General features: G+C 63.9%; 1 protein-coding gene across 1 annotated transcript in view; it reads left to right on the top strand.

Moving 5' to 3' along the window:
* Window positions 1–23352, top strand: part of SND1 (staphylococcal nuclease and tudor domain containing 1) — a 72840-nt gene that overhangs the window by 2173 nt on the left and 47315 nt on the right. The window contains exons 2-10 of the mRNA XM_063153591.1: window positions 1383–1532; window positions 3261–3381; window positions 5936–6014; window positions 7051–7211; window positions 7284–7375; window positions 8509–8664; window positions 9135–9241; window positions 9527–9617; window positions 15993–16106. Coding sequence (XP_063009661.1) covers window positions 1383–1532; window positions 3261–3381; window positions 5936–6014; window positions 7051–7211; window positions 7284–7375; window positions 8509–8664; window positions 9135–9241; window positions 9527–9617; window positions 15993–16106 — 1071 coding nt within the window. The remainder of the gene's footprint in view (window positions 1–1382; window positions 1533–3260; window positions 3382–5935; window positions 6015–7050; window positions 7212–7283; window positions 7376–8508; window positions 8665–9134; window positions 9242–9526; window positions 9618–15992; window positions 16107–23352) is intronic.

Below are 23352 nucleotides of genomic sequence, written 5' to 3'. Positions count from 1 at the left end.
AGCTGGGCTGGAATGTCCCCCCAAAGCCCTGCTCTGACCTTGGGAACGGAACAGCTCCACCAAGGAGCCCACCCCGGGATCCACGGCTCGTGCTGGGCATTGAGCAGAGCAGCTCTAGCATCCCCGTGCCCTGTCAATTAAAGATTAAGGTTAATTACAGCCATGGAACCTCTAAGCCTTGAGCACAGAGCACTGAGCCTTTGCTGGGCTGGCTCTGGTGATGGGACACAGCTGGAGGGGTTTGGGATCCCTGCGAGCAGGCACTGGAACTGACCCCAGGCTGGGTCAGAGATCCTGTTGGGAACAGGGAGATCCCAGCACAGCCTGGCTGCTGGCCCGGAGCCCGGCCCTGCTGCAGGACCTGGGGAATGCGCCTGGGGGTGTGAGGGAACCCTGGCAGAGGGGATTGGCTGGCATTGCCCAGCCCGGAGCTCGCAGAGCCAGAGCTGTGGTGGGACATGGCCCAGCTGGGCTCATCACCCGCTGCAAAATCCCGATTTTCCAAATCCTCCTTCGGATTCTGTGTGCATGGAGGTGACCCCATGTGCTGAGCTCTGAGGGACCCCAAAGCCCCTTCTGTGCCACCCCATCCATGGCAGGGACGCCTCCCACTGTCCCAGGGTGTCCCCAGTGCCCAGCCTGGCCTTGGGCACTGCAGGGATCAGGGGCAGCCCCAGCTGCTCTGGCAATGCCAGCCCAGGCAGGAATTCCTCATTGCCAAGATGCCACCCATGGCTGCCCTCTGGCAGTGGGGGCCATTCCCTGTGTGCTGTCCCTCCATCCCTTGTCCCCAGTCCCTCTGCAGGCCCTGCCAGGGGCTCTCAGCTCTCCCTGGATCCCTCTCCTCTCCAGGTGAGCACCCCCCAGCTCTCCCAGCCTGGCTCCCTGGGAGCTGAGGGGCTCCAGCCCTGCAGCAGCTCCGGGGCCTCTCTGGGCTCTCTGCAGCAGCTCCAGGTCCTTCTGATGTTGTCCCCAGGGCTGGGGCAGCACCTGAGGGGGCACAGGGACAGGATCCCCCTGCCCTGCCGGGGATCAGCCCAGCACGTGGATTGTGACCCCCATCTCCAGCTGGGGCAGCTCCTGGCTCTCCAGGCCCGTGGCACTCAGTGATGCTGAGTTCCGGAGCCCTGCCAAGGCAGGGCACATCCCTGGAATTGTGTCCCTGGAATTGTGTGTGTCCATGCTACGTCACCTTTCTGTGCAGTGTCTCCGTCCTTTCGCCGCTGCCCCTGCCGTGCCCTGGGCTGCCCCCTGTCCCCTGCTGTCCCCACTGTCCCCTGTGAGCCCCGCTGTCCCCTCTGACCCCGTTATCCCACAGTTCCTGCTGTCCCCTCTAACCCCTGCTGTCCCCACTAACGCCGGTGTCCCCGTTGTCCCCGCAGGTGCTGTCGGGCTGTGCCATCATCGTGCGGGGCCAGCCCCGTGGTGGGCCGCCCCCGGAGCGGCAGATCAACCTCAGCAACATCCGCGCGGGGAGCCTGGCACGGCGTGCCAACGCCAGCCAGCCCGACAGCAGGGACACCCCCGACGAGGTGAGGGGACACAGGGGACACCCATGGGGACAGGGATGGGGCAGGGACCCTGGCATGGTGTGCCAATGCCAGCCAGCCCGACAGCAGGGACACCCCCGATGAGGTGAGGGGCACAGGGGACACCCATGGGGACACAGGGGACAGGGATGGGGCAGGGAGCCTGGCACGGCGTGCCAACGCCAGCCAGCCCGACAGCAGGGACACCCCCGACGAGGTGAGGGACACCCATGGGGACACAGGGGACAGGGATGGGGACAGGGATGGGGCAGGGAGCCTGGCACGGCGTGCCAACGCCAGCCAGCCCAACAGCAAGAACACCCCCGACGAGGTGAGGGGACACCCATGGGGACAGGGACAGGGTGGCCTGGCAGAGTCACATGGGGGGCTTGGGGGGGTGTTCTCCTTCTTTGTCCCTCTGCACTTGGCACGGTGCTGTGGGCAGCACACACAGGGTGGTTTGGGGCACGTGAAGAGGAGATTTGGGACTCGGGGGATGGCTTGGGACACATGGGCTGGTTTGAGGCAACACGAAAGGGTGTTTGGGGCACATGGGAAGGCTGGTTTGGGGCATGAGGAATGGTGTGGGGCACATGGGAGAGTTTCAGTCATAAGAGGGGGTGGATTGGGGCACATAGGGTGGCTGTTTTAGGGCACACAGGGGGTGGTTTGGGACTCAGGATGGTTTAGGGCACATGGAAGAGTTTGGGACACATGAAGGGGTGGTTTGGGGCACGTGGGGTGGCTGTGTCGGGGCATGGGGGGCGGTTTGGGATTCATGGATTGGTTTGGGGCACGTGGGATTGTTCGGGGCACGTAAAGGGGTGGTTTGGGGTACCCAGGGCACGGTTTGGCACACACGGGGGTGGTTTTGGGCACATGGGGTGGTTGGTTTGGGGCACACAGTGGGTGCTTTGGGACTCAGGGATGCTCTGGGGCACACGCCGTGGCTGTTTTGGGGCTCGGGGGATGCTCGGGGTCCCGGGGGATGCTCTGGGGCACATGGGGTGTCTGTTTTGGGGCACAGGGGGTGCTTTGGGGCTCGGGGCATGCTCTGGGGCTCACGCTGTGGCTGTTTTGGGGCACAGGGGCTGCTTTGGGGCTCGGGGCATGCTCTGGGGCTCACGCTGTGGCTGTTTTGGGGCACAGGGGGTGCTTTGGGGCTCGGGGCATGCTCTGGGGCTCACGCTGTGGCTGTTTTGGGGCTCGGGGCCCCGGGGCGGTCCCGCAGCCGCTCGGTGCCCTCGGTGCCGGCGGGCCCGGCCCCCCTCCCGCGGGCCGGGGGCGGCGGGAGCAGCGCTGGCAGATAATTGCTCTCCCTGGGGAGTTTTGTCTTCCCAACAGCCTCTAAATGTCACTCTCTGCCAAAGTGACGCCTGTCAGCCCCGCTAATTGTTTATGAGCGCGTCATGTTCCCACCTCCGGCCGCGCTCCCGCCCACCCGCCGGGGCCGGAGCGGGAACGGCACCGGGAACGGGAGCGGGAGCGCGCTCCCGAGCCTGCCGTGCCCCGGAACCCCGGCGGGGCTGCCCGGGCTGCGAACGCCGCTGCCTTCCTGCCCCACAGCTCTCCCGGTGCCCCACGGGAGCCCCCTGGGAGCCCCTTGGTGGGAGTTGCCCCCCGGGAGCCGGTTCCTAGCAGAGTCGGGGGCTCCGGGGGCACCGGGGGCCGCTCCCCCTGCCCTGCCCTGCCCGGGCCCCCCGGCTCACGGTGCCTCCCTCCCTCCCGCAGCCCTGGGGCTTCCCCGCGCGGGAGTTCCTGCGGAAGAAGCTGATCGGGAAGGAGGTGTGCTTCACCGTGGAGTACAAGACCCCGCAGGGCCGCGAGTACGGCATGGTCTACCTGGGCAAAGGTGAGAATGGAGGGGCACCTGGGGAAGGGGAGATGGATGGGGTACCTGGGAATAGGGGAGAATGCATGGGGTACCTGGGGAAGGGGAGATGGATGGGGTACCTGGGCAAAGGTGAGAATGGAGGGGCACCTGGGACAGGGGAGATGGATGGGGTACCTGGGAATAGGGGAGGATGGATGGGGTACCTGGGGAAGGGGAGATGGATGGGGTACCTGGGGAAGGGGAGGATGGATGGGGACCTGGGCAAAGGTGAGAATGGATGGGCACCTGGGAAAGGGGAGATGGATGGGGTACCTGGGCAAAGGTGAGCCTGGGTGGGCACCTGGGGAAAGGTGAGAATGGATGGGGCACCTGGGGAAGGGGAGATGGATGGGGTACCTGGGCAAAGGTGAGCCTGGGTGGGCACCTGGGGAAGGGGAGGATGGATGGGGCACCGGGGAAAGGTGAGCCTCAGTGGGGTACCTGAGAACAGGGGAGGATGGATGGGGTACCAGGGAAAAGGTGGATCCAGGGTGTTGTACCTGGGAAAAGGAGGGTCAGGATGGGTTACCTGGGAAAAGGTGGCTCTGGGGGAGAGCACAAGGGGACGTTTGGGCTGTGTTGGGCTGTGCCATCAGCAGGAGGATGCCTGCCTGCTTCCCTGTCACTTTTCCGTGATTTTCCATGGCCCCCAGCTCTGGGAGGGCAGTGAGGGGTACCTGCCCCCCAGGTTTCCAAGCTCCAGCCCTGCTCTCCCTGCTCCAGGAGCATTCCTGGGCTCAGCCTGGAGTGCCCTAAGCACAAATCCAGCTGGAAATGCCTTTTGGAGGTGTTGGGGTGCGCTGTGGCAGCCGCAGGATGCATTCCTGCTCCTCCATGGATTCCCAGTGTTGGGAGAGAGGGAAATGCCCAGTGCTGATCCCCGCTGAGCCAGAGCTCGTGGACACAAGGAGCAGCTCTGGGTGAATTCCCACAGCTTCCCTTTTTCCATCCTTCATGTTGTTACAAATCTCTTGCCTGTCTGGGGCTGAGATCCCACAATGGATTCACTCCGAGCATTCCGGGTGGGTTTTGGGGCTCTCCCTCCCCGTGATGCTCCCTGTGCAGCTGGGACAGCCCTGCCCTGGGATATTTGGGGTACCAGTCCCGTGGGAAGGAGGGAAGGGGCTGCTGAGTTTTGGGGTAAATGGGCACTGAGGGTTGGGTGCCCTCAGCCCCACATCCCTGCGGACTCGGCTGTTTTCCATGTGGGAATGGGCTGGAAAGGGGGAGCAGCTGCTCCAGGTGTGCTCCCTGTGGCACTCAGAGCATTCCCGTGGCACTCGGGGTGTTTCCTGGCATTCCCATGGCACTGAGAGCCTGTCCCAGAGCAGGAGCAGGGATGGGCTCATCCAGCCAGCCTTGCTGACGTCCCAGGCAGATCCCGAGGTTGGCAGGATGGGGCAGGGGGCTCAGCCAAGGGAGGGGGCCCAGGATGGCTCTGGGATCCGAGGGTGCAGGGCTGCAGGTCCCTGTGTGTCCCTTCTCACTCAGGACATGCCACGGTGCACTCTGAGCTCCTGGTGGGACTGGGGGGCCCTGTGGGATGGGGATCCCCTGCTGCAGAGGGGGGGGTTGGAATCACAAACGTTTTGGTAGGGAAGGACCCCCCAGATCACGGACCATGGAATGCAGTGTTTGATTTGCACCTTGGCTTTGGGGAGCTGCTGCTCTGCTCTCCCCTGAGCCGCCCTGCAGCCAGGGCCATGCCAGGGCAGGGAGCGGGGCTGGGGAGGGTTGGGGTGCTGGGGCCCCTCTGGAGCCGTCCCCGGCCCTGCTCCAGCCCCGCCTGCAGCGGCGCGGGCGGGAGAAATGAGGCAGAAAATGTTTCCTGATGAAGTTTGTCAGGGTTTGAGCGCCGTTAATGTGGGAATGCTGTGACAGATTCCCTGCAGCAGCTCCTGCCTGGGGAGGATGGAGAGCAGGAGCTCTGCAGGGGGATGGGGACGGCCAGGCCAGGTGCCAGGTGCCGCCCTGGGCTCAGCTCCAGGATGGGGCAGGGGGCTGGAAAGCTGGGAAAGGCCCTGGGGGTGCTGTGCCAGCGGCTGGGCACGAGCCCGGGGGGCAGGAGGGCGATGGGCACGGCCCCAGGGCAGGGACTGTCCCCTGTGCTGGCCCTGCCCAGGGACCCCCTGGGATCCTGGGGGCAGCTCAGGAGAGCCCTGGAGGGGCTGCAGTGCCCAGGGAATGGGGCTGGGAAGGGAATGGAGCCCCCAGCAGGGCTGAGGGAGCTGGGCAGGGGCTGAGCCTGGAGCAGAGGAGGCTCAGGGGCCCTTGTGGCTCTGCACAAGTCCCTGCCAGGAGGGCACAGCCCAGGGAGCAGGGACAGGAGCAGAGGGAGCGGCCTCAGGCTGGGATGGGGCAGCTCAGGGTGGGCACAGCAGGAATTTCCCCATGGAAAGGGGGTGAGGGAGCCCAGGCTGTGTCCCCAGGGGAGCTCTGGGGTTGTTGCAGCACTGCTTACCTGGATCACTGGGAATGCTGCCCCATTCCCGTGTCCCTCTGGCTCCTCTCACCTGCTGCTCTCCTCTCTCAGACACCAACGGTGAGAACATTGCTGAGTCCCTGGTGGCAGAAGGACTGGCATCCCGGCGGGAGGGCATCCGAGCCAACAAGTATGTGCTGATCCCGTCCTGATCCCATCCCAGTCCTGATCCCGGTCCTGATCCTGATCCCATCCCCATGCTGATCCCAATCCCGGGCTGGCGCTCGGGCACGGAGCCCCTGGATCCCTCAGCTGCAGGGCCAGGCCCTGCTCCTCAGCTTCCGAGGTGCCCACATCCCACAGGCATCCCTGGGGTGTCCCGAGGGCTTTGGGGCTGGGCAGGGGCTGGCAGGGGCTGCCTCCTTCCCTGGATGCAGAGGCACTGGAGCTGTGTCCATGGGCTGTGGAGCAGAGACTCCCTGGGAGCCTCCACAGTCACTCCTGGGGTGGGGCTGAGTCCCCATCATTGCCACTGCAGAGGAGGTGCTGGGACATGGCTGGTGCTGGATCTGGCTGGGCGATCCCTGTGCCAGCAGAGCCGAGGCTTCTCCTGGGCTCCCTCACATCCCTGGGCTGTGCAGGGCTGCAGCTGTGGGGGCAGGATCCATTCCAGAGGGGCAGGACATGAGGGCAGGGTCAGCCTCGTTTGTGGGGTGATGGAGTCATGGAATGGTTTGGGTGGCAAGGGACCCCAGAGCCCCTGCAGTGCCACCCTGCCATGCAGGGACACCTCCCACTGTCCCAGGCTGCTCCAGCCCCAGTGCCCAGCCTGGCCTTGGGCACTGCCAGGGATGCAGGGGCAGCCCCAGCTGCTCTGTTCAATATCCCTGAGTTTGTTGTGCCAGGGCTGGGAAGAGATTGTGCCCACTTTGGTGACCCCTCAGTGGCTCCCTGTGCATGCAGGGCCGGGCTGATCCCTGGATTCCCATGGAATGTGCCTTCCCTGCTCTCCCAGACTGGCTCTGCCCTGCTGGGAGCCGGGAACGCCGCTGCCTTTGCCCCGTGGTACCCAGAGCAGCCTCAGGAGGGGTTCCCGGGCTCTCCTCCCCATCCATGGCAGCAGGAGACGCTTCCCGCTGCATTCCCCCGGGACGGGCGGTGGGAGGAGCTGGGTGGGCTCGGGGGGATGGCCCTGAGCCCCCCGGGGCTGACCCCCGTGCCCACAGCCCCGAGCAGAGCCGGCTGGCCGAGCTGGAGGAGCAGGCCCGCAGCGCCAAGAAGGGCATGTGGAGCGAGGGCACGGGCTCGCACACCGTGCGCGACCTCAAGTACACCCTGGAGAACCCCCGGCACTTCGTGGACTCCCTGCACCAGAAACCCGTCAATGGTGAGCTGGCCCCTGTCCCCGTGTGTCCCCGTGTGTCCCCAGCCCAGCGGGCTGAGCTCCGTGTCACTGCAGCCATCATCGAGCACGTGCGGGACGGCAGCGTGGTGAGGGCCCTGCTCCTGCCCGACTTCTACCTGGTCACCGTCATGCTCTCGGGGATCAAGGTGAGCCCATTCCCTGCGCCCCATTCCTCCTGCCCCAATCCCACTGCCCAATTCCCACTGCTCAGTTCCCCCTGCCCCGTTCCCCCTGCCCCATTCCCCCTGCCCCATTCCCTCTGCCCCATTCCCCCTGCCCCATTCCCCCTGCCCCATTCCCTCTGCCCCAATCCCACTGCCCAATTCCTTCCCTGTCCGACCTCCGTGGCTCCTGCCCCCTGTCTGGGTCCCAGGCTGCAGCAGGGAGGGATGGAGGGACATCCTTGTCACCTGCTGCACCCGCAGTACCAGGCTGGAAGCACCCTGAGGTGTCATCATTAATCATGGGTGGCTTGGGTGGGGCTGTCAGACACCCTGGTCAGGATTGCACTGGGAGTTCACAGATCTCAGGATCCCTGAGGCTGGGAAAGCCCTCCCGGCCCATCCAGTCCCAGCTGTGCCCAGTGCCCACCTTGTCCCCAGCCCAGAGCCCTGAGTGCCACCTCCAGAAATTCCTTGAACTCTGTGGGCAGCCCCTTCCAATGTTTGATCATCCTTCCTATGGAGAAATTCCTGCTGTTGTCCAAGTTCAAGGAATCACAGACTTGTTTGTGTGGGAAGGGATCTCAAAGCCCCTCCAGTGCCACCCAGCCATGGCAGGGACACCTCCCACTGTCCCAGGGTGTCCCAGTGTCCAGCCTGGCCCTGGGCACTGCCAGGGATGCAGGGGCAGCCCCAGCTGCTGTGGCAATGCCAGCCCAGGCAGGAATTGCTCATTGCCAAGATGCCACCCATGGCTGCCCTGTGGCAGTGGGAGCCATTCCCTGTGTGCTGTCCCTGCAGGCCTTGTCCCCAGTCCCCCTGCAGGCCCTGCCAGGGGCTCTCAGCTCTGCCTGGATCCTTCTCCTCTCCAGGTGAGCACCCCCAGCTCTCCCAGCCTGGCTCCCTGGGAGCTGAGGGGCTCCAGCCCTGCAGCAGCTCCAGGTCCCTGTCTATGTGTCCCTGAACTGGAGTCGGTCCCTGTTTCCCAGGGCAGTCAAAGGGCTCTGTCCTTACACAGATTCCCCAATTTCGGTCCCCAAAACACCCCTGGGGCTGGGAATGGGGGCAGCCTCAGGATTTGGGCCCCTCCGTGCCCTGACTGTCCCCGTGCCCCGCAGTGTCCCACCTTCAAGCGCGAGGCCGACTCCGAGGTCCCGGAGCCGTTCGCGGCCGAAGCCAAATTCTTCACGGAGTCCCGGCTGCTGCAGAGGGACGTGCAGATTGTCCTGGAGAGCTGCCACAACCAGAACATCCTGGGCACCATCCTGCACCCGGTGAGAGCCACCACGGGCTGCCTCAGAGGGCTGGGGACACTCTGGGCTCACAGGGTGCTCCCAGTGGGGGAATCGGGACATGGGTGGGTTTGGGACATCCTGGTCTCTGTGAGGAGGGCAGGGCCTGAGGGTGGCACTGGGATTCATGGGCTGTTTCCTGGTGGGTTTGGGACATCCTGGTCTCTGTGAGGAGGGCAGGGCCTGGGGTGTCACTGGGATTTGTGGAGTTTGGGACATCCTGGTCTATGAGGAGGGCAGGGCCTGGGGTGTCACTGGGATTTTGGGCTGTTTCCCAGTGGGTTTGGGACATCGTGGTCTGTGAGGAGGGCAGAGGCAGGGGGTGTTACTGGTGGGGTCTCCAGTAGCACTGGGAGCTCAGGGGACATTGAAGGGGCTGTGCAGGTGCCCCCCAGCAGGGACAGGGCCTGGGGGGATCCTGCTGACCCCGGGCCCTCTCGTGCTCCCCACAGAACGGGAACATCACGGAGCTGCTGCTGAAGGAGGGCTTTGCCCGCTGCGTGGATTGGTCCATCGCCGTCTACACGCGCGGCGCCGACAAACTGCGCGCGGCCGAGAGGTGGGACGGGGACCCTGCTGCTCCCTCTGCTCCTGCTGGTCCCAGCTGATCCCTCTGTTCCTTCTGCTCCTGCTGATCCTGCTGCACCCAGCTGTTCCCACTGCTCTCTGCTGATCCCACCCATGGGGTGCCCAGAATGACTCCAGCCCCCCCAGCCCCGTGAGGCTGATCCTGGGTGGGATTTATGGGATCTCCCCTCCATCTCTCCCCGGGGCTTTGCTGGGAGTGCCACCCCCGGCACGTCCAGGTGTCCCAGCCCCGTGTCCCGCTGTCCCCACCCCGCAGGTTTGCCAAGGAGCGCAAGCTGAGGATCTGGAGGGATTACGTGGCCCCCACGGCAAACCTGGATCAGAAGGACAAACAGTTTGTGGCCAAGGTGAGCGGGGCTGGCAGGGACATGTGGGGAGCAGGGGCACAGCACGGGGTGCCCATGGTGCTGTCTGGCCTCTCCATGGGTTTGCACAAACCCCAGAGGGGCTTCCCTGGGCTGGATCCTGGCCATGGATGCCAGGGTGCTCTGGGATCTCCAGCAGAAGGGATGCCCAGGAGAAGGGAAGGAGCCCTGAGAGAGAGAGAGAGGGGCTTTGGTTTGTGGGCATGGACTGGGGGTGTCCTGGCACCTCACTCTGGTCAGGCAGAACCACGGGGATGGGATTGCATCTCAACTGATTCCTGATCATCCTGGGGCATTGGATACCCCATGGATCAATTCCTGATCCTCCCAGGGATTGGCTGCCCCATGGATCAATTCCTGATCCTCCTATGGATTGGCTGCCCCATGGATCAATTCCTGATCCTCCCAGGGATTGGCTGCCCCATGGATCAATTCCTGATACTCATGGGGGAATGGCTGCCCCATGGATCAATTCCTGATCCTCCCAGGGAATGGCTGCCCATGGATCAATTCCTGATCCTCCCAGGGATTGGCTGCCCCATGGATTGGTTCCCACTTCTCCCAAAGGCAGGAGATGCTGCTGAGCCCCTCTTCTGGTGGGTGCTGGTGTGTTCCCTGCCCATGGGTGCCCGGCAATCCCTGCCCATGGGTGCCCGGCAATCCCTGCCCATGGGTGCCCGGCAATCCCTGCCCCAGCACAGATCCAATGGCACAGCCGGTGCAGGAGGGAGGTGCAGCAGCGTGGGCCGGTCCCGGTGGGATGCAGGAGCTGCAGGATCCGGGCCGGTCCCGGTGGGATGCAGGATCCGGGTGGGATGCGGGAGCTGCGGGATCCGGGTGGGATGCAGGATCCGGGCCGGTCCCGGTGGGATGCAGGATCCGGGCGGGATCCGCGGCATCGGCCCCACTAGATGGAGCTGCCGCCTCGCCCAGGCAGCGGCCGCGGCTCCCGAGCCGCTGGAGTTTCCCTGGGCATGGGCAGCAGCCGCATTTCTTGGAAAGCCGGCCTGGTCCCTGCGCAGGGTCGGGTCCTTCCGGCTGCTCCGGTCCTGCCGGGATCGGGATCGTGTCCGAGCAACCTGGCCTCGCCTGGGTGCTCCTCGGGGGGTGCAGGAATGGGATCGAAGCTGGCAGATCCTGGGGAAAAGCAGGAATGGGATCAAACCCGGCAGCTCCTTGGAAAAGCAGGAATGGGATCAAAGCTGGCAGCTCCTGGGGAAAAACAGGAATGGGATCAAACCTTGCAGCTCCTTGGAAAAGTAGGAATGGGATCAAGCCTGGCAGACTTTGGGGGTCTCTTGAATGCTGGGGATTGAACAGAGCAGAGATGAAGCTCTGGAGCTGCCAGGACAGCCAGGAGCTCCTGCAGCTGCTCAGAGCTGATCCCTGTGGCACTGCTGGCTCGTGTCCGCGGGGATGAGGTTGGGAATGGCTCCTGTGCTTGCTCTGGGGCTCAGATGTGGCTGGGACAGGAGCAGGGCTCCCCAAAACCTGCCCAAACCAGGGAGGGCGTTCCCTGTGGGAGCAGTGCAGGGACACCGAGCTCGGAGGGGCTCTAGGGGGGCCGGCATTGAGAGCCCATCCCTCAGGACGAGGACGCGGCGGTGACAAATGGCACCTGGGCAGGTGTCCCGTGGGCACGGCAGGGCCGCGTGCCGGCTCTGGAACGCCGGGAAGCGCCGCTGGCAGCGGCTGCCGCCGGAGCGGTGCCAGGAGCGGTGCCAGGAGCGGTGCCAGCGCCGTCAGTCACGCTCCGCTCAGCTGCTGGAGGGGGCGGCTGGATGCTCCCGGCGCTTCCACCATGCCGTGATTCTGTGGGATAGCAGCAGGCGGGGCCCCCCGGTCTCTGGAGGGGGATGTCCGGGCTGGCTTTGGGATCAGCAGCGTCGCCCCCCGTGCCCGGGAGCGATGGGATCCGGCTTTCCCCTGGCAATGGTGGGCACCGACCCCCGGTGCTGTGGGGTGGGTTGGGGGGCAGAGTTTGCAGGATGCCCCCAATTCCCCGGCTCTGCGGGGTCCCCGGGAGCCCCCAAAGGCAGCCGACACCGCGTCCTGCTTTTCGGGGAGGAGACTGGCATTTCTCCGCCTGTTGGGTCGCTCCTGCTCTTCGCACGGGGCTCTGGAATTTGGCCTTTGGCAGCCGCAGCGCCCCCGCATTTCGGTGTCACTTTGGGGGCTTTTTGTTGTTTTTCCCCGCGCCCGGAATCGCAAGCGACAGGGAGAAGGAGGGCAGATGGCAGCGCGGGGCCCGCAGCTGGGCAGCGTGCGGCTCCCCGGGCTCGGCCCGTGCCGGTGCCGGTGCCGGTGGCACGGAGCGGGCGGGCAGGGATGGCGCCGCAGCCGCCTCCGTGCTCGGCACAGCGGGGCTCGTTCGCAGCGGCAGAGCTGACGCAGGAGCTGCTGGAAGGGGCTGCGAGGGGAGGGGGAGGAGGAGGAGGAAGATCCCAACCTGCCTTTGCACCGTTGATGAGCCGCGGCAAACGGGCTCCGGCTGGTTTTGGCTGCGGCTGCCGGCGCCGGGGGCACAGGGCCGGGCCGGGGAGCGGGGGAGGCTCGGCCAGCCCGCGGCTGTGGGGCTGGTGAGGGGCGAGGGGAAAGGAGAGGAAGGGAAATGTCAGAGGGGCTGAGGCTCTCTCCCGAAATGCCTGCGTCAGCTGCTCTGGGAGCAGCGGGATTTGGGACACGCTGCTGCGGAGCCGGGGCTGGGCTGGAGCCATCCTCTGCAGGGGGGGCTGCGGCAGCCCCCGGGCCGTGTCCCGCCCCTCTGCTGCCCTGCCTCGCTCCTGAGCCCGGCCCGGCTCCTCTGACCATCCCGGGCTTTATTCCCCTTGCTGGGAGCTCTGGTCGCGGCCAAACCATCCCGAGCTCGGGGGATGTGCCAGAGCCGAGCCCGGGAGCTGCTCCTGGGCTGAGCCGAGTGCCAGACCCTGCCAAAACCCCTCTAAAGGACACTTTTGGGGTGGGGGGACACTCGAGCCTCTCCTGGTGCTGGGCTCCGGCTCCCCAAGTGCCACTGTGCTTGTTGGGGTGCAGGAGGTCACCCTCAGCTTTGGGGATGCTCCCTGTGCATCCCAAGAGTGGGTGCTGTCCCGGGACAGGGATGCTGTCCTAGGAGCACAGCAGTCAGCAGCTTTGGGACTGGGGACACATCCCCATGGTCCCCAGGCACGGGGCTCCTTGTCCTCCCCAGCTCCCAGGGAAACCCGCCCTAAAGGTGGAATCCCTGGCCCCCAATGTCACATTTCAGCACCCCAATGTCACATCCCAGCACCCCAGGGTCACATCCCAGCACCCCAATGTCACATCCCAGCACCCCAATGTCACATTCCAGCACCCCAGGGTCCCATCCCAGCACCCCAGGGTCCCATCCCAGCACCCCAGTGTCACATCCCAGCACCCCAGGGTCACATCCCAGTGCTCCAAAGTCCCCAGATTGCAGCCCTGTGGCTGCTCTGTGTGTGTAACTGGCTGTTCCTATGGATTGGGATCAGCTATGCCTTTAGGGCACATCCAGGGTTTGTGGGGGTGAGGTTGTGCTGCCAGAGCCCTGGAATGGTGAAATTCCCAATTCTCAGAGGAAGAGCTGCTTCCCTCTGCTGCTTCCTCCTCTTCCTCCTCCTCTTCGGGCTGGTCCAGGCTCTGGGTCTGTGCCATCCCTGCCCAGGGCACCCAGAGTGGGAGGTTTTGTGTCCTCTACTGGTCCCAGTTCTCCCTCCCTGTGTGCCCCCAGTATGGGGACAAGCAAAGCCCGGGGTGGAAAACTGGAGGCTTTGTTTGGCCCAGCTCTTGCAGTGAGGAAAAGCATCTTCCCTGATAAATGTGGACAGGGGAGGGCTGCGGGCTCCCTGCCCTGCAGCGGTGGTGGCATGGGGGTGACCGGGGTGGCCGGTGCCACAGGGACACTCCGGAGCTGCCCTCGCTGCTCCCAGCCCGGGGGACGTGGGGAGCGCAGCCGGAGCGTGCTGGCTCTGCAAGAAACAGCTGCAGAGCTTTAAAAAATAATCCCTCCAATCCCGTTATCAAAGGGCCTCTCGCAGGCAGGAGAAGCCACAATAAATATTGGATAAGGGAAGTGGCTGCAGCGGGCTGCCAGCGTGGGGGAGACAAAAGCCCCGGCCCCGGGGCGGTGCTGAGTCGCTGCTCTGTCACCGTTCTGTCACCATGTCACCCCCTGTGACCCTCGTGCCACCCTGCATGTCCTGCCTGGGACTAGCATCCCACGGGAGCCCTGGCCCCAGGTGCCATGTCCTGCTGTGCCCATGACCTGTGTCCCTTGTCCTGTGTCCCATGTCCTGCTGTGCCCCGTGTACCGTGTCCCTTGTCCTGTGCCCCACGTCCTGCTGTGTCCCTTGTCCTCCAGCATCCCGTATCCTGCTGCATTCTGTGTCCTGCAGGGACCCTCTGTAACTGGGTCAGGGCCCTGCAGGGACTCTGGAGGTCCCTCTTGGCTCCTGCTGCCACCCAGCTCTGTCCTGCCTGGGAGACACAATGTCCCAGGTGCCGTGTCCTGCTGCATCCTGTGTCCTACATCTGTGTCCTGCTGCAAGTCCTGCTGCACCCCATCATCTGCTCCATCCGCGTCCTGCTGCCTCCTGTATCCTACATGCTGCATCCATGTCCTGCTACCTCTGCGTCCTGCTGCATCCTGTGTCCTGCACCCCTTGTCCTGCTACATCCCATCATCTGCTACGTCCATGTCCTGCTACATCCATGTGCTGCTGCATCCCATGTCCTACATTCCGTGTCCTGCTGCATCCGTGTGCTGCTGCATCCCATGTCCTACATTCCGTGTCCTGCTGCATCCGTGTGCTGCTGCATCCCATGCCCTACATGCGTGTCCTGCTGCATCCGTGTGCTGCTGCCTGCCTCCCGTGTCCTGCATCCCGTCTCAGCCGGGGAGGGGCGCTGGGGGCCGGCGGGGCCCGTCCCGTCCCGCACGGACCGGATCGGATCGGATCGGACCGGGCCGCCCCTCCGGGAGCCGCGGGCCGGCTGCTGCCTCCTGCTGCCAGGGAGCAAATGGGATGTGACCGCGGCTGCCGGGGAAGCATGTGCTGGATGTGTAATGGAGCGCGGGATGTGCCCCCGGAGCTGACCCGCAGCGCCCTGCCCTGGCTGCAGCGGCTCCGCTTCGCATCCTGCTTTTCCCGAGTCTTGGGCGGCAGGAAGGAGAGAGGCCGCTCCCTCCTCGCCCCTGCATGCCCTGGAGCGTGAGATTGGATTACTCCACTTGGCAGGCGCACGGCTTTGGGCTGCTCCTGCCGAGGAAACATGCAGGAGCTGCGAGCCGGGAGAGGCCGGGACGTTCCCGAGGGCTTTGCCGTGCCCTGTGGTGTCTGCTCGGATCAGAATTCCTTAAATCCTGCTCTCCCTCCGGCCCAGCACGCTGGGAGGGGCGGGTGTGATTGCTGGGCAAGGAGGGCTGCAGCGGGCTCAGCTCCTGCCTCCCCCTGTGGATGTGTGGGATTGGGATCCTGCTGGAAAAGCAGCAGTGGGAGCCTTTTGGACTGGGGGCACTGGGCTGTGCTGGGAGCAGGCAGGGGAAGGTTCCTGTCCTGCCCTGGGAATAGCCAGTGACTCCACTCAGCTGGGCTGGAGAACTGGGAGTGCTAAACACGTGTGTCCTGAGCCCCACTGGGATCCTCCTGCCCCTCTGCCTGCAGCCAGGCCGGGAGAGCTGGGGGTGCTCACCTGGAGAGGAGAAGGCTCCAGGGAGAGCTGAGAGCCCCTGGCAGGGCCTGCAGGGGGACTGGGGACAAGGCCTGCAGGGACAGCACCCAGGGAATGGCTCCCACTGCCAGAGGGCAGCCATGGGTGGCATCTTGGCAATGAGGAATTCCTGCCTGGGCTGGCATTGCCAGAGCAGCTGGGGCTGCCCCTGATCCCTGCAGTGCCCAAGGCCAGGCTGGGCACTGGGGCTGGAGCAGCCTGGGACAGTGGAGGTGTCCCTGCCATGGCAGGGGTGGCACTGGAGGGGCTCTGAGGTCCCTTCCCACCCAAACCATCCCAGGATTCCCTGACTTTATGATCCTGATTAGTTTGCTCCCACCATGGGCTGTCCTTGCTCTCCCCTCATCCCCTGTCCAGTGTCCAGCTGCTGCTCCTGCCCCTCTGGAATTGCCTCTGGAATGGAGCCCAGGGGCTGAGCCCTGGCACAGCACACACACGGCTGGCAGTGCCCTGGTGTGCCACGTGTCACCGTGCCAGGAGCCGCTGGTGACAGCCAGGCTGGGGCTGGGGCTGCTCCTGTGCTGGGGATGGCAGCCAGGGTGGCAGGGCCGGTGTCACGGTGGCACCTGGCCCTCGCTGTGCCCAGGTGGCCGCTGTCCCCACGCTCAGCTCCGTCTCTGTCCCCAGGTGATGCAGGTGCTCAACGCCGACGCCATCGTGGTGAAGCTCAACTCTGGGGACCACAAAACCATTCACCTGTCCAGCATCCGGCCCCCGCGGCTCGAGGGGGACAGCGCCCAGGTGACACCGCGGGGACAGGAACAGGGAGGGGACAGCGCCGGGGGCCACTGTGGGGACAGGGACAGGGAGGGGACAGCGCACAGGTGACACCGCAGGGACAGGGATGGGACAGCGCCCAGGTGACACCGCGGGGACAGGGCCCGGGGAGGGGACAGTGCTGGGGGACACTGCGGGGACAGGGACAGGGAGGGGACAGTGCTGGGGGACACTGCGGGGACAGGGACAGGGAGGGGACAGCGCCCAGGTGACACCGCGGGGACAGGGACAGGGATGGGACAGCACCAGGGGACACTGCAGGGATAGGGGACAGGGAGGGGACAGCGCCGGGGGACACTGCGGGGACAGGGACAGGGAGGGGACACTGCAGGGACAGGGAGGGGATGGGAGCGGGATGGGAAGGGGGTGGGCAGGGGCAGGGTCGGCTCTGTATGCAGCCCCCTCCCATGAGGGTCCTGCTCCCCCTGGGATGCCCATGCCCCCTTTCCCTTCCTGCTGGAGCCCATCCCGTGGGATGCAGGAGGCCTGGGAAGGGCTGGAGCGTGCACTGGTGGCTGCAGGGAGACGGCTCCGTGCCTCTTGTCCTGCCTCAGTTTCCCCCGTGTTCCGTGGGCGCTCCCAGCTGCTGGGATGTTCCTTAGGGATGCCGGTGCCTGTGGCCTCACGCCCTCGTGTCCCCATTCGTGGGGCGGGCACGGGAGGCCGTGCAGCTGCTCCTGAGGGGGTGAATGCTCGGTTTCCCTTCCCCTGGGCTGTGGGGCTGGCTGGGCTCTGTGACTCCCCATACCCAGAGGAGCAGCTGCCGTGTCCTGCGCTCCGAGGGACACCAGGGCTGGCTCGTGACCGGCGGCTCGGGATCGATGGGTTCCTGGCAGGCTCTGGAACGTTGGGAAGGGCTGCAAAAGTCACATTGTTCCTGCACAGCTTGGTCCCTGCTCTCTGTGTTTGAGCTCTCTCAGGCCGGCGCTGCTGGAGCTGGATCCGAGCGCGCGGCAGGGACACGAAAGCGCCGGGATGGGCTGGGGTTGGGCACGGGGAGTGTCCTTGACCCTGCCCGGAGCTCCAGAGCTGGGCTGGGGAGCAGGACATGGCCCTGGTCTGTGTGCAGCACCCACTGAGTGCCCTTGGCCCTGCCGAGTGCTCTGGGGCTGTGCCAGGAGCTGGGATGAGGAATCAGTCCCTGTGTCACACAGAGTGTCCCTGACTGTGCCCAGAGCTCAGGGCTGTGCAGGATGAGGGATCAGTCCCTGTGTCACACAGAGTGTCCCTGACTGTGCCCAGAGCTCAGGGCTGTGCCAGGGGTCAGGATGATGAATCAGTCCCTGTGTCCAGTCTCCCTCATCCCCTCACAGCTCCGGAGCTGCTGCAGGAGTTGGGATGAGGGTTTGATTCCTGTATCACACAGAGGCTCCTTGACCCGGCTCACAGATTTGGAGCTGTTCCAGAAACTGGAATGAGGGCTTGATCCCTCTTCACAGAGTCTCCATCCCACTCGGAGCTCTGGAGCTGCTCTGGGAGCCAGGATGTGGCTCCAATCCCTGTGTCCCTTTCTGGGACAGCTCTGGGGGTGCAGAACTGGGCATTTCCTGCCGTCTCTCGGTGATGCCCGTCCAGCAGGGGCTCCTCAGGGCAGGGAAAAGCATTCTGTTACTGCATTCCACCATGGCTGATACACTCAGAGCTGTGGGATCACGGAGCTCCCGAGACCCTCGGAGCGCCTGCCTTGTTCCTGGCACATCCCTCCTCTCCCTCCTGCTCCTCCTTCAGAGCCTCTGGAGATGCCGGGAAGGCTCCTGGGAAGGCTCCTGCCCGTGCCCGCGATGGGGCCGAGCCAGGATTGCTCCAGACCCACCTTTTCCAGGCTGTTTTCCATCTGAGCCAGCCTGGCCGTGCCGGTGGGCGACGGCTCCCGAGGTGACCCCGCGTTGCTGTGGGAACGGGAATTTGGAAATTCCTGCCTCCCTGCACGCCGCCTCGCTCTGGCCACGCGGAGTTATGGATGCCTTCCCAGACTGCCTCTTCCTGCTGCTGCTCTGGCACGGGCTGGCGGGGCCGGGAGCTGCGGGGTCCCCTCGGGATCCCCTGGGAGCAGTCACAGTCTCCAAGGAGGCTGCAGAGAGGCAGTGCCCGCCGCGCCGTGCCGCCGCATGGATCCGCTGGGAATCCTCCGGGACGGGCCCCGGAGCCGGGCAGCTCCTCCCGAATCCCTGCACTGTGGGCTCTGTGCCCCGGTCTGGGGTGTCCCTGTGCGTCCCTGGCATCCTGAGCTCACATCCTGGCACCTCAATGCCCCAGAACTCTGAGGTCACATCTCGGCACCCCAGTGTCACATCCCAGCACTCCAATGTCCCCTCCCAGCACCCCAGTGTCACATCCCAGCGCCCCGAGGTCCCCGGATCGCAGCCCCGTGGCTGCTCTGTGTCCGTAACTGGCTGTTCCTATGCATTGGGATTTGCATTTGGGATCAGCTGTGCCTTTAGGGCACATCCAGGGTTTATGGGGGCAGGAAGTGTGGAATTTCCAATCCTCAGAGGAAGAGCTGCTTCCTTCTGCCTCCTCTGCTTCCTCTTCCTCGGGCTGGTCCGGGTTCTGTGTCTGTGTCAGCCCTGCCTGGGATCCAGACTGGGAGGTTTTATGTCCTGTACTGGTCCCAGTTCTGCCCCACCGGGGTCCCTCTGGCCTGGGATGCTCCTGTTAAATCCAATTATTTCTCCCTGGGTTTCATCCTTCCGTGGCTCCGTCATGTTTCCGTCCCTGGCGCTGTCATTAATTACCTGGCAGTGCAATTAATGATGGGTTTGCTCCTCCCTTCCACACCAGCAGTTAAAATTACGGAAAAAACATCCAAGAATTCCGCAAGGGACCAAACCCACCTTCGCTGGGGCTCAGGGTGGGGACCCCCATCCCAGCTGCCTTTCCAGACGTGGATCTGGAGCTCAGGGAGTGTGGACACATCTGTTTATGGATCAAATATCAGCATGGACATCTCTCTGTGGGCACCTCTGTGGAATGTGTCAGGATTTACAGCAAGTCCATGGGAGTATTTGTAACATTTGAGCATTTATTGAAAATCCACCAGTGGAGGGGTTTGGGCTGTGCTCCCAGGGACAGTGGAGAGGGAACAGCCTCAGGGTGGAATCAGCAGGAATTTCCCCATAGAAAGGGGGGTCAGGCCTTGGCAGGGGAAATTTGGGGTGCCCATCCCTGGAGGTGTCCAAGGAATTCCTGGATGTGGCACTCAGGGCTCTGGGCTGGGGACAAGGTGAGGACTGGGCACAGCTTGGACTCGGTGACCTTGGAGGGCTTTCCCAGCCTCAGCGATGCTGGCATCCATATGAATTCTAGGAGCATACATACCTTTATTTAATATAAAATATGAAATGTATAAAGTACAGTTCAGGGCTGATTGCAGGCTCCCCTGGAAGGCTTTTCCCCCCTTTGAGGGCTCTCCCAGCCTCTCGTCCGTGCCGGAGCAGGAGCCCCGGGATATCGCAGCTCCGTCGGGAATCCCATCCCGACCCGCCGAGCGCTAATTGCTGCTCCCACGGCTCCGGCTGGAGGAGATGGGAAGTGACAGACGGAAAACGGAGTGTGATGGGATCCTGCAGCCTTTCATCTCCAGCCTTTCATCTCCCGGCGCTGGATGGATCCCGGCAGCGACGGCCGGGAGCGTCCCCAGCGCTCGGCTCTGTCTGGGAATGTCTCGGGTCGGGGTGGAGATGGATCTCCTGCTGCTCCAGGTGCTGCACTGGTGCTGTGGGGTGGGGGAACAGCTGGAAAACCTCGCCTGGATGGGTGGAGTCTTCATCCAGATAGCTGGAAACTCATTAGAAGGGCTGGAAACTCTCACTGAAATGTCTGGAAACTCACTGGAATGGCTGGAAACTCACTGGGATGGCTGGAAAATCTCACTGGAAGGGCTGGAAACTCTTATTAGAATGGCTGGGAACTCACTGGCATGGCTGGAAACTCACTGGGATGGCTGGAAACCCTTACTGGAATGTCTGGAAACTCACTGGGATGGCTGGAAACTCACTGGGATGGCTGGAAAATCTCACTGGAAGGGCTGGAAACTCTTAGTGGAATGGCTGGAAACTCTTATTAGAATGGCTGGAAACTCACTGGGATGGCTCGAAATTCACTGGGATAACTGGAATCTCTCTCTGGGAAGGCTGGAATGTCTCCCTGGGATGGCTGGACTCTCCCTGGGATGTCTGGAACCTCTCTCTGACGTGGTTAGAATCTCCCTGGGAAGACTGGAACCTCCCTGGGATGCAGCCCCCATGTGGGGCTGTGAATGTGAGATGCTCCAGCCCCTGGGATGCTCCAGGTGCCTGTGGATGCAGGGAAGCCCTTCCTGAGGTGCAGCTGAACCTGTGGTGGGGTTTGGGATCCATCCATTTTGGAAATGGATCCATGCTGTTCCCTGGGGCACTTTGCTGGCCTTGGATCCATCCAGAGGCGGAGCTGAGCCGTGCCTGGCAGTTCCATGGGATGGAGGAAGAGCCAGTTCCCATGAAGAGCAAGAGGGGCTCAGGCCTGCTGGATCCAGCTGTGCTGGTTCTGCCTCAGAGCTTCCCTGGCTGTCGGTGCCACCACAGTTCCCAGAGGATATTTGGATATTTGGGATATTTCCATTCCCTTTTCCAGTCTCCAGCTCGTTCCCTTGGACAGCCGCGCTCCAGGCCCCGTCAGCCGCTCCGGCGGAATTTTCTGGATTGCGGCAGTTGCAGCACAAATCTGCTCCAATCCCCAATTTATCTAAATTGATCTCTTAATTGGGAATTCTCCGGAGGAGGGGGAGCCGAGCACATGGATCCTGATTCAACGGGAGGAGCAGGGAGCAGGCGGGCTGCCGGGGGTGGGCTGGGAGCCGGGGAGCTGGAACTGGGGCAGTGCCCCCGGCTGGAGCAGGGACCTGGAGGCTGCTTTTGGGGGCTTTTGGGAGCCCTGGAAGTGGGACTGGGAGCAGAGATATCCCAGCTCCTTTCCCAGCTGCTGCAGGAGTCCCTGGTCCCACCTGCACAGCCGAGATCAGGCTGGCACTGCAGGTGTGGGGTTTCTCCAGGGATTGTCAGAATGGCACCGGGACACTTCCAGATGTCTTTTCCAGGGATGCGGAGCTGAGACTCTGTGGTTTTCCGTGTTTCCCCTGGATGGCAGCTCATTCCTGTCGCTCTGCCCTACACCAGTGCTGGGCAGGGACCCCAGGCCCCTCTGGCCAGGATTTGGGATGGGGGATCCTGGTGCTCTGCCTGCTCTGGAGGAATGGGAGCCTCCCAGAGCTGCCACCACCCCGGCAGGGAAAAGCTGGCAGCACAGGAAAGCTGGAAATGGCTTCAGAAAGAGGGAGAACAGATGGATTTGGGATTGAATATTTTTTTCCCAGCTCTCGGAGGAGCTGCATGCAGGTTTCTTGGCTTTCTGCTGTGATTCCAAAGGCAGGGAGCTGCTGGATCATCCAGGCCCTGCTCCCGTGGGACCCTGACCACCAGGGATCAGCATCCCAGCTGGAATGTGGGATGTTCCAGGGTGCTCCTGGTGGTGGTGCCACGTGGGATTCCCATGGCTGTGTCTGGCTCTCTGGACACTCTGTGTCCTGCAGATCCCAGTGACTCCAGGGCTCTGGGGTTCCAGTTGCTTTAGGAGGTGCCAGGGTTTGACTCCTGGATTCAGGATTTTTGTGTGCTGGGAGTTTTTTCGTGGCTGCTCCGTGTCCCTCGTTCCCTTGGGAGGGGTGGTGGATGTGGCTGCTCCTCCTGCCACATTCCAGCAGGTTTCAGGGAGCATTTTACCCACGCCTGTCAAAGCCCTCTGCTGCTTTCCCTGTGCCTCGCTGGCTCCTGGCATATTTCTGTGGGGTTGGAAGGGCTCTGTACCCGCGACCTGCCTGGAGCTCTGCCAGCCCTGCCGGAGGCAGGAAGGGCAGGGAATGACCTTGGGGCCAAGGGCAGCCCGGCCCAGCCCCCGGAGCTCAGCTTTTGAGGCCGTTCCAGTTGGATTTATAACCCTGCGGGAGGACTGGGAAAGGAGCTGGGAAAGATCCCGTCCCACCCATTTTTAGCAATGCCAGCTGCTGCATCCCTGGAAAAGAGCTGCTGCTCCCGGCTCCGCGCCACCCTGGATGCCCATGGAGAGCCTGGGGCCGGCCCCGCTCGGTGGGTGCCGCTCGACAGATGGTCTGCAGGTGTCCGCCGGGAGCTTTTCCAGGGAGCAGCCAGCTGGATTTGGGGAAGAGGGCGGCTGCACGGCTTGGCAGCGCCTCGCCGGGAGCTGGGAACGTTCCTGGGCCTGCAGGGGCTGCGCTGGCACCCTCGGGAGCGCGGGCGATGCCGCAGCCCTGCCAGGCGAGGGCTGGGAGGAGGGGCTGGCACAGGCAGCGATTGCCAGGCGGGAATGGCTGGGTGGGCTCTGCCAGACCCTCTGCAGGGAGGGAGGCGCCGGCACAAATCCCTGGGGCTGCGGGGCTGTGGGTGCCCCGGATCCCTGGCAGTGCCAGGGCCAGGCTGGACACGGGATGGAGCAGCCTGGGATGGTGGGAGCTGTCCCTGCCACGGCAGGGGTGACACTGGAGGGTCCCTTTGGCCCCTTCCCACCCACGGCATTCCATGATCCTTCTGGTAACGAGCCTGGAGGAGCCGGGGATCCCCAGCTCAGCTGAACGCCCCCACGTGTCCCCACCTTGTTGTCCTTGCCCCTGTGGGTGCTGTGAGGACAGTCCCAGAGCCGTTCCCGGGGATGAATCCCTGTCCCTGTGGGTGCTGTGAGGACAGTCCCAGGAGCTGTTCCCAGGCATGAATCCCTGTCCCTGTGGGTGCCTTGAGGACAGCCCCAGAGCTGTTCCCTGTCGCTGTGGGTGCTGTGAGGACAGTCCCAGGAGCTGTTCCTGGGGATGAATCCCTGTCCCTGTGGGTGCCTTGAGGACAGTCCCAGAGCCGTTCCCCGTCCCTGTGGGTGCCACGAGGACAGTCCCAGAGCCATTCCCGGGATGCAGGGTTGAATCCAGGGCCGTGGTCCCGCTGGGAATGCCGGGCGGGATGCGCGCGGAGCAGGTCGCGGCTGCGATTTGTGGCGCAGGGTTTGTACTACACAAATTGCTCCGCACTCAACGAGCATGAAAGATTAACGAGGAACAAAGCCATGAACTCATCCGGGCCCGCTCCCGCTAAATTACAGCTACAGGGATCATGGCAGCTCATCCAGGCTTGTGTAACCGAACTGATTTGCCGGCGTGGCCGGTGCGGAGCCG

Source organism: Melospiza melodia, chromosome 4 (genome assembly GCF_035770615.1).
Source record: "Melospiza melodia melodia isolate bMelMel2 chromosome 4, bMelMel2.pri, whole genome shotgun sequence".
Taxonomy (NCBI): Eukaryota; Metazoa; Chordata; class Aves; order Passeriformes; family Passerellidae; genus Melospiza; species Melospiza melodia.
The sequence above is the reverse complement of the archived record's forward strand: the minus strand, read 5'-3'. Positions and strand labels throughout refer to the sequence as shown.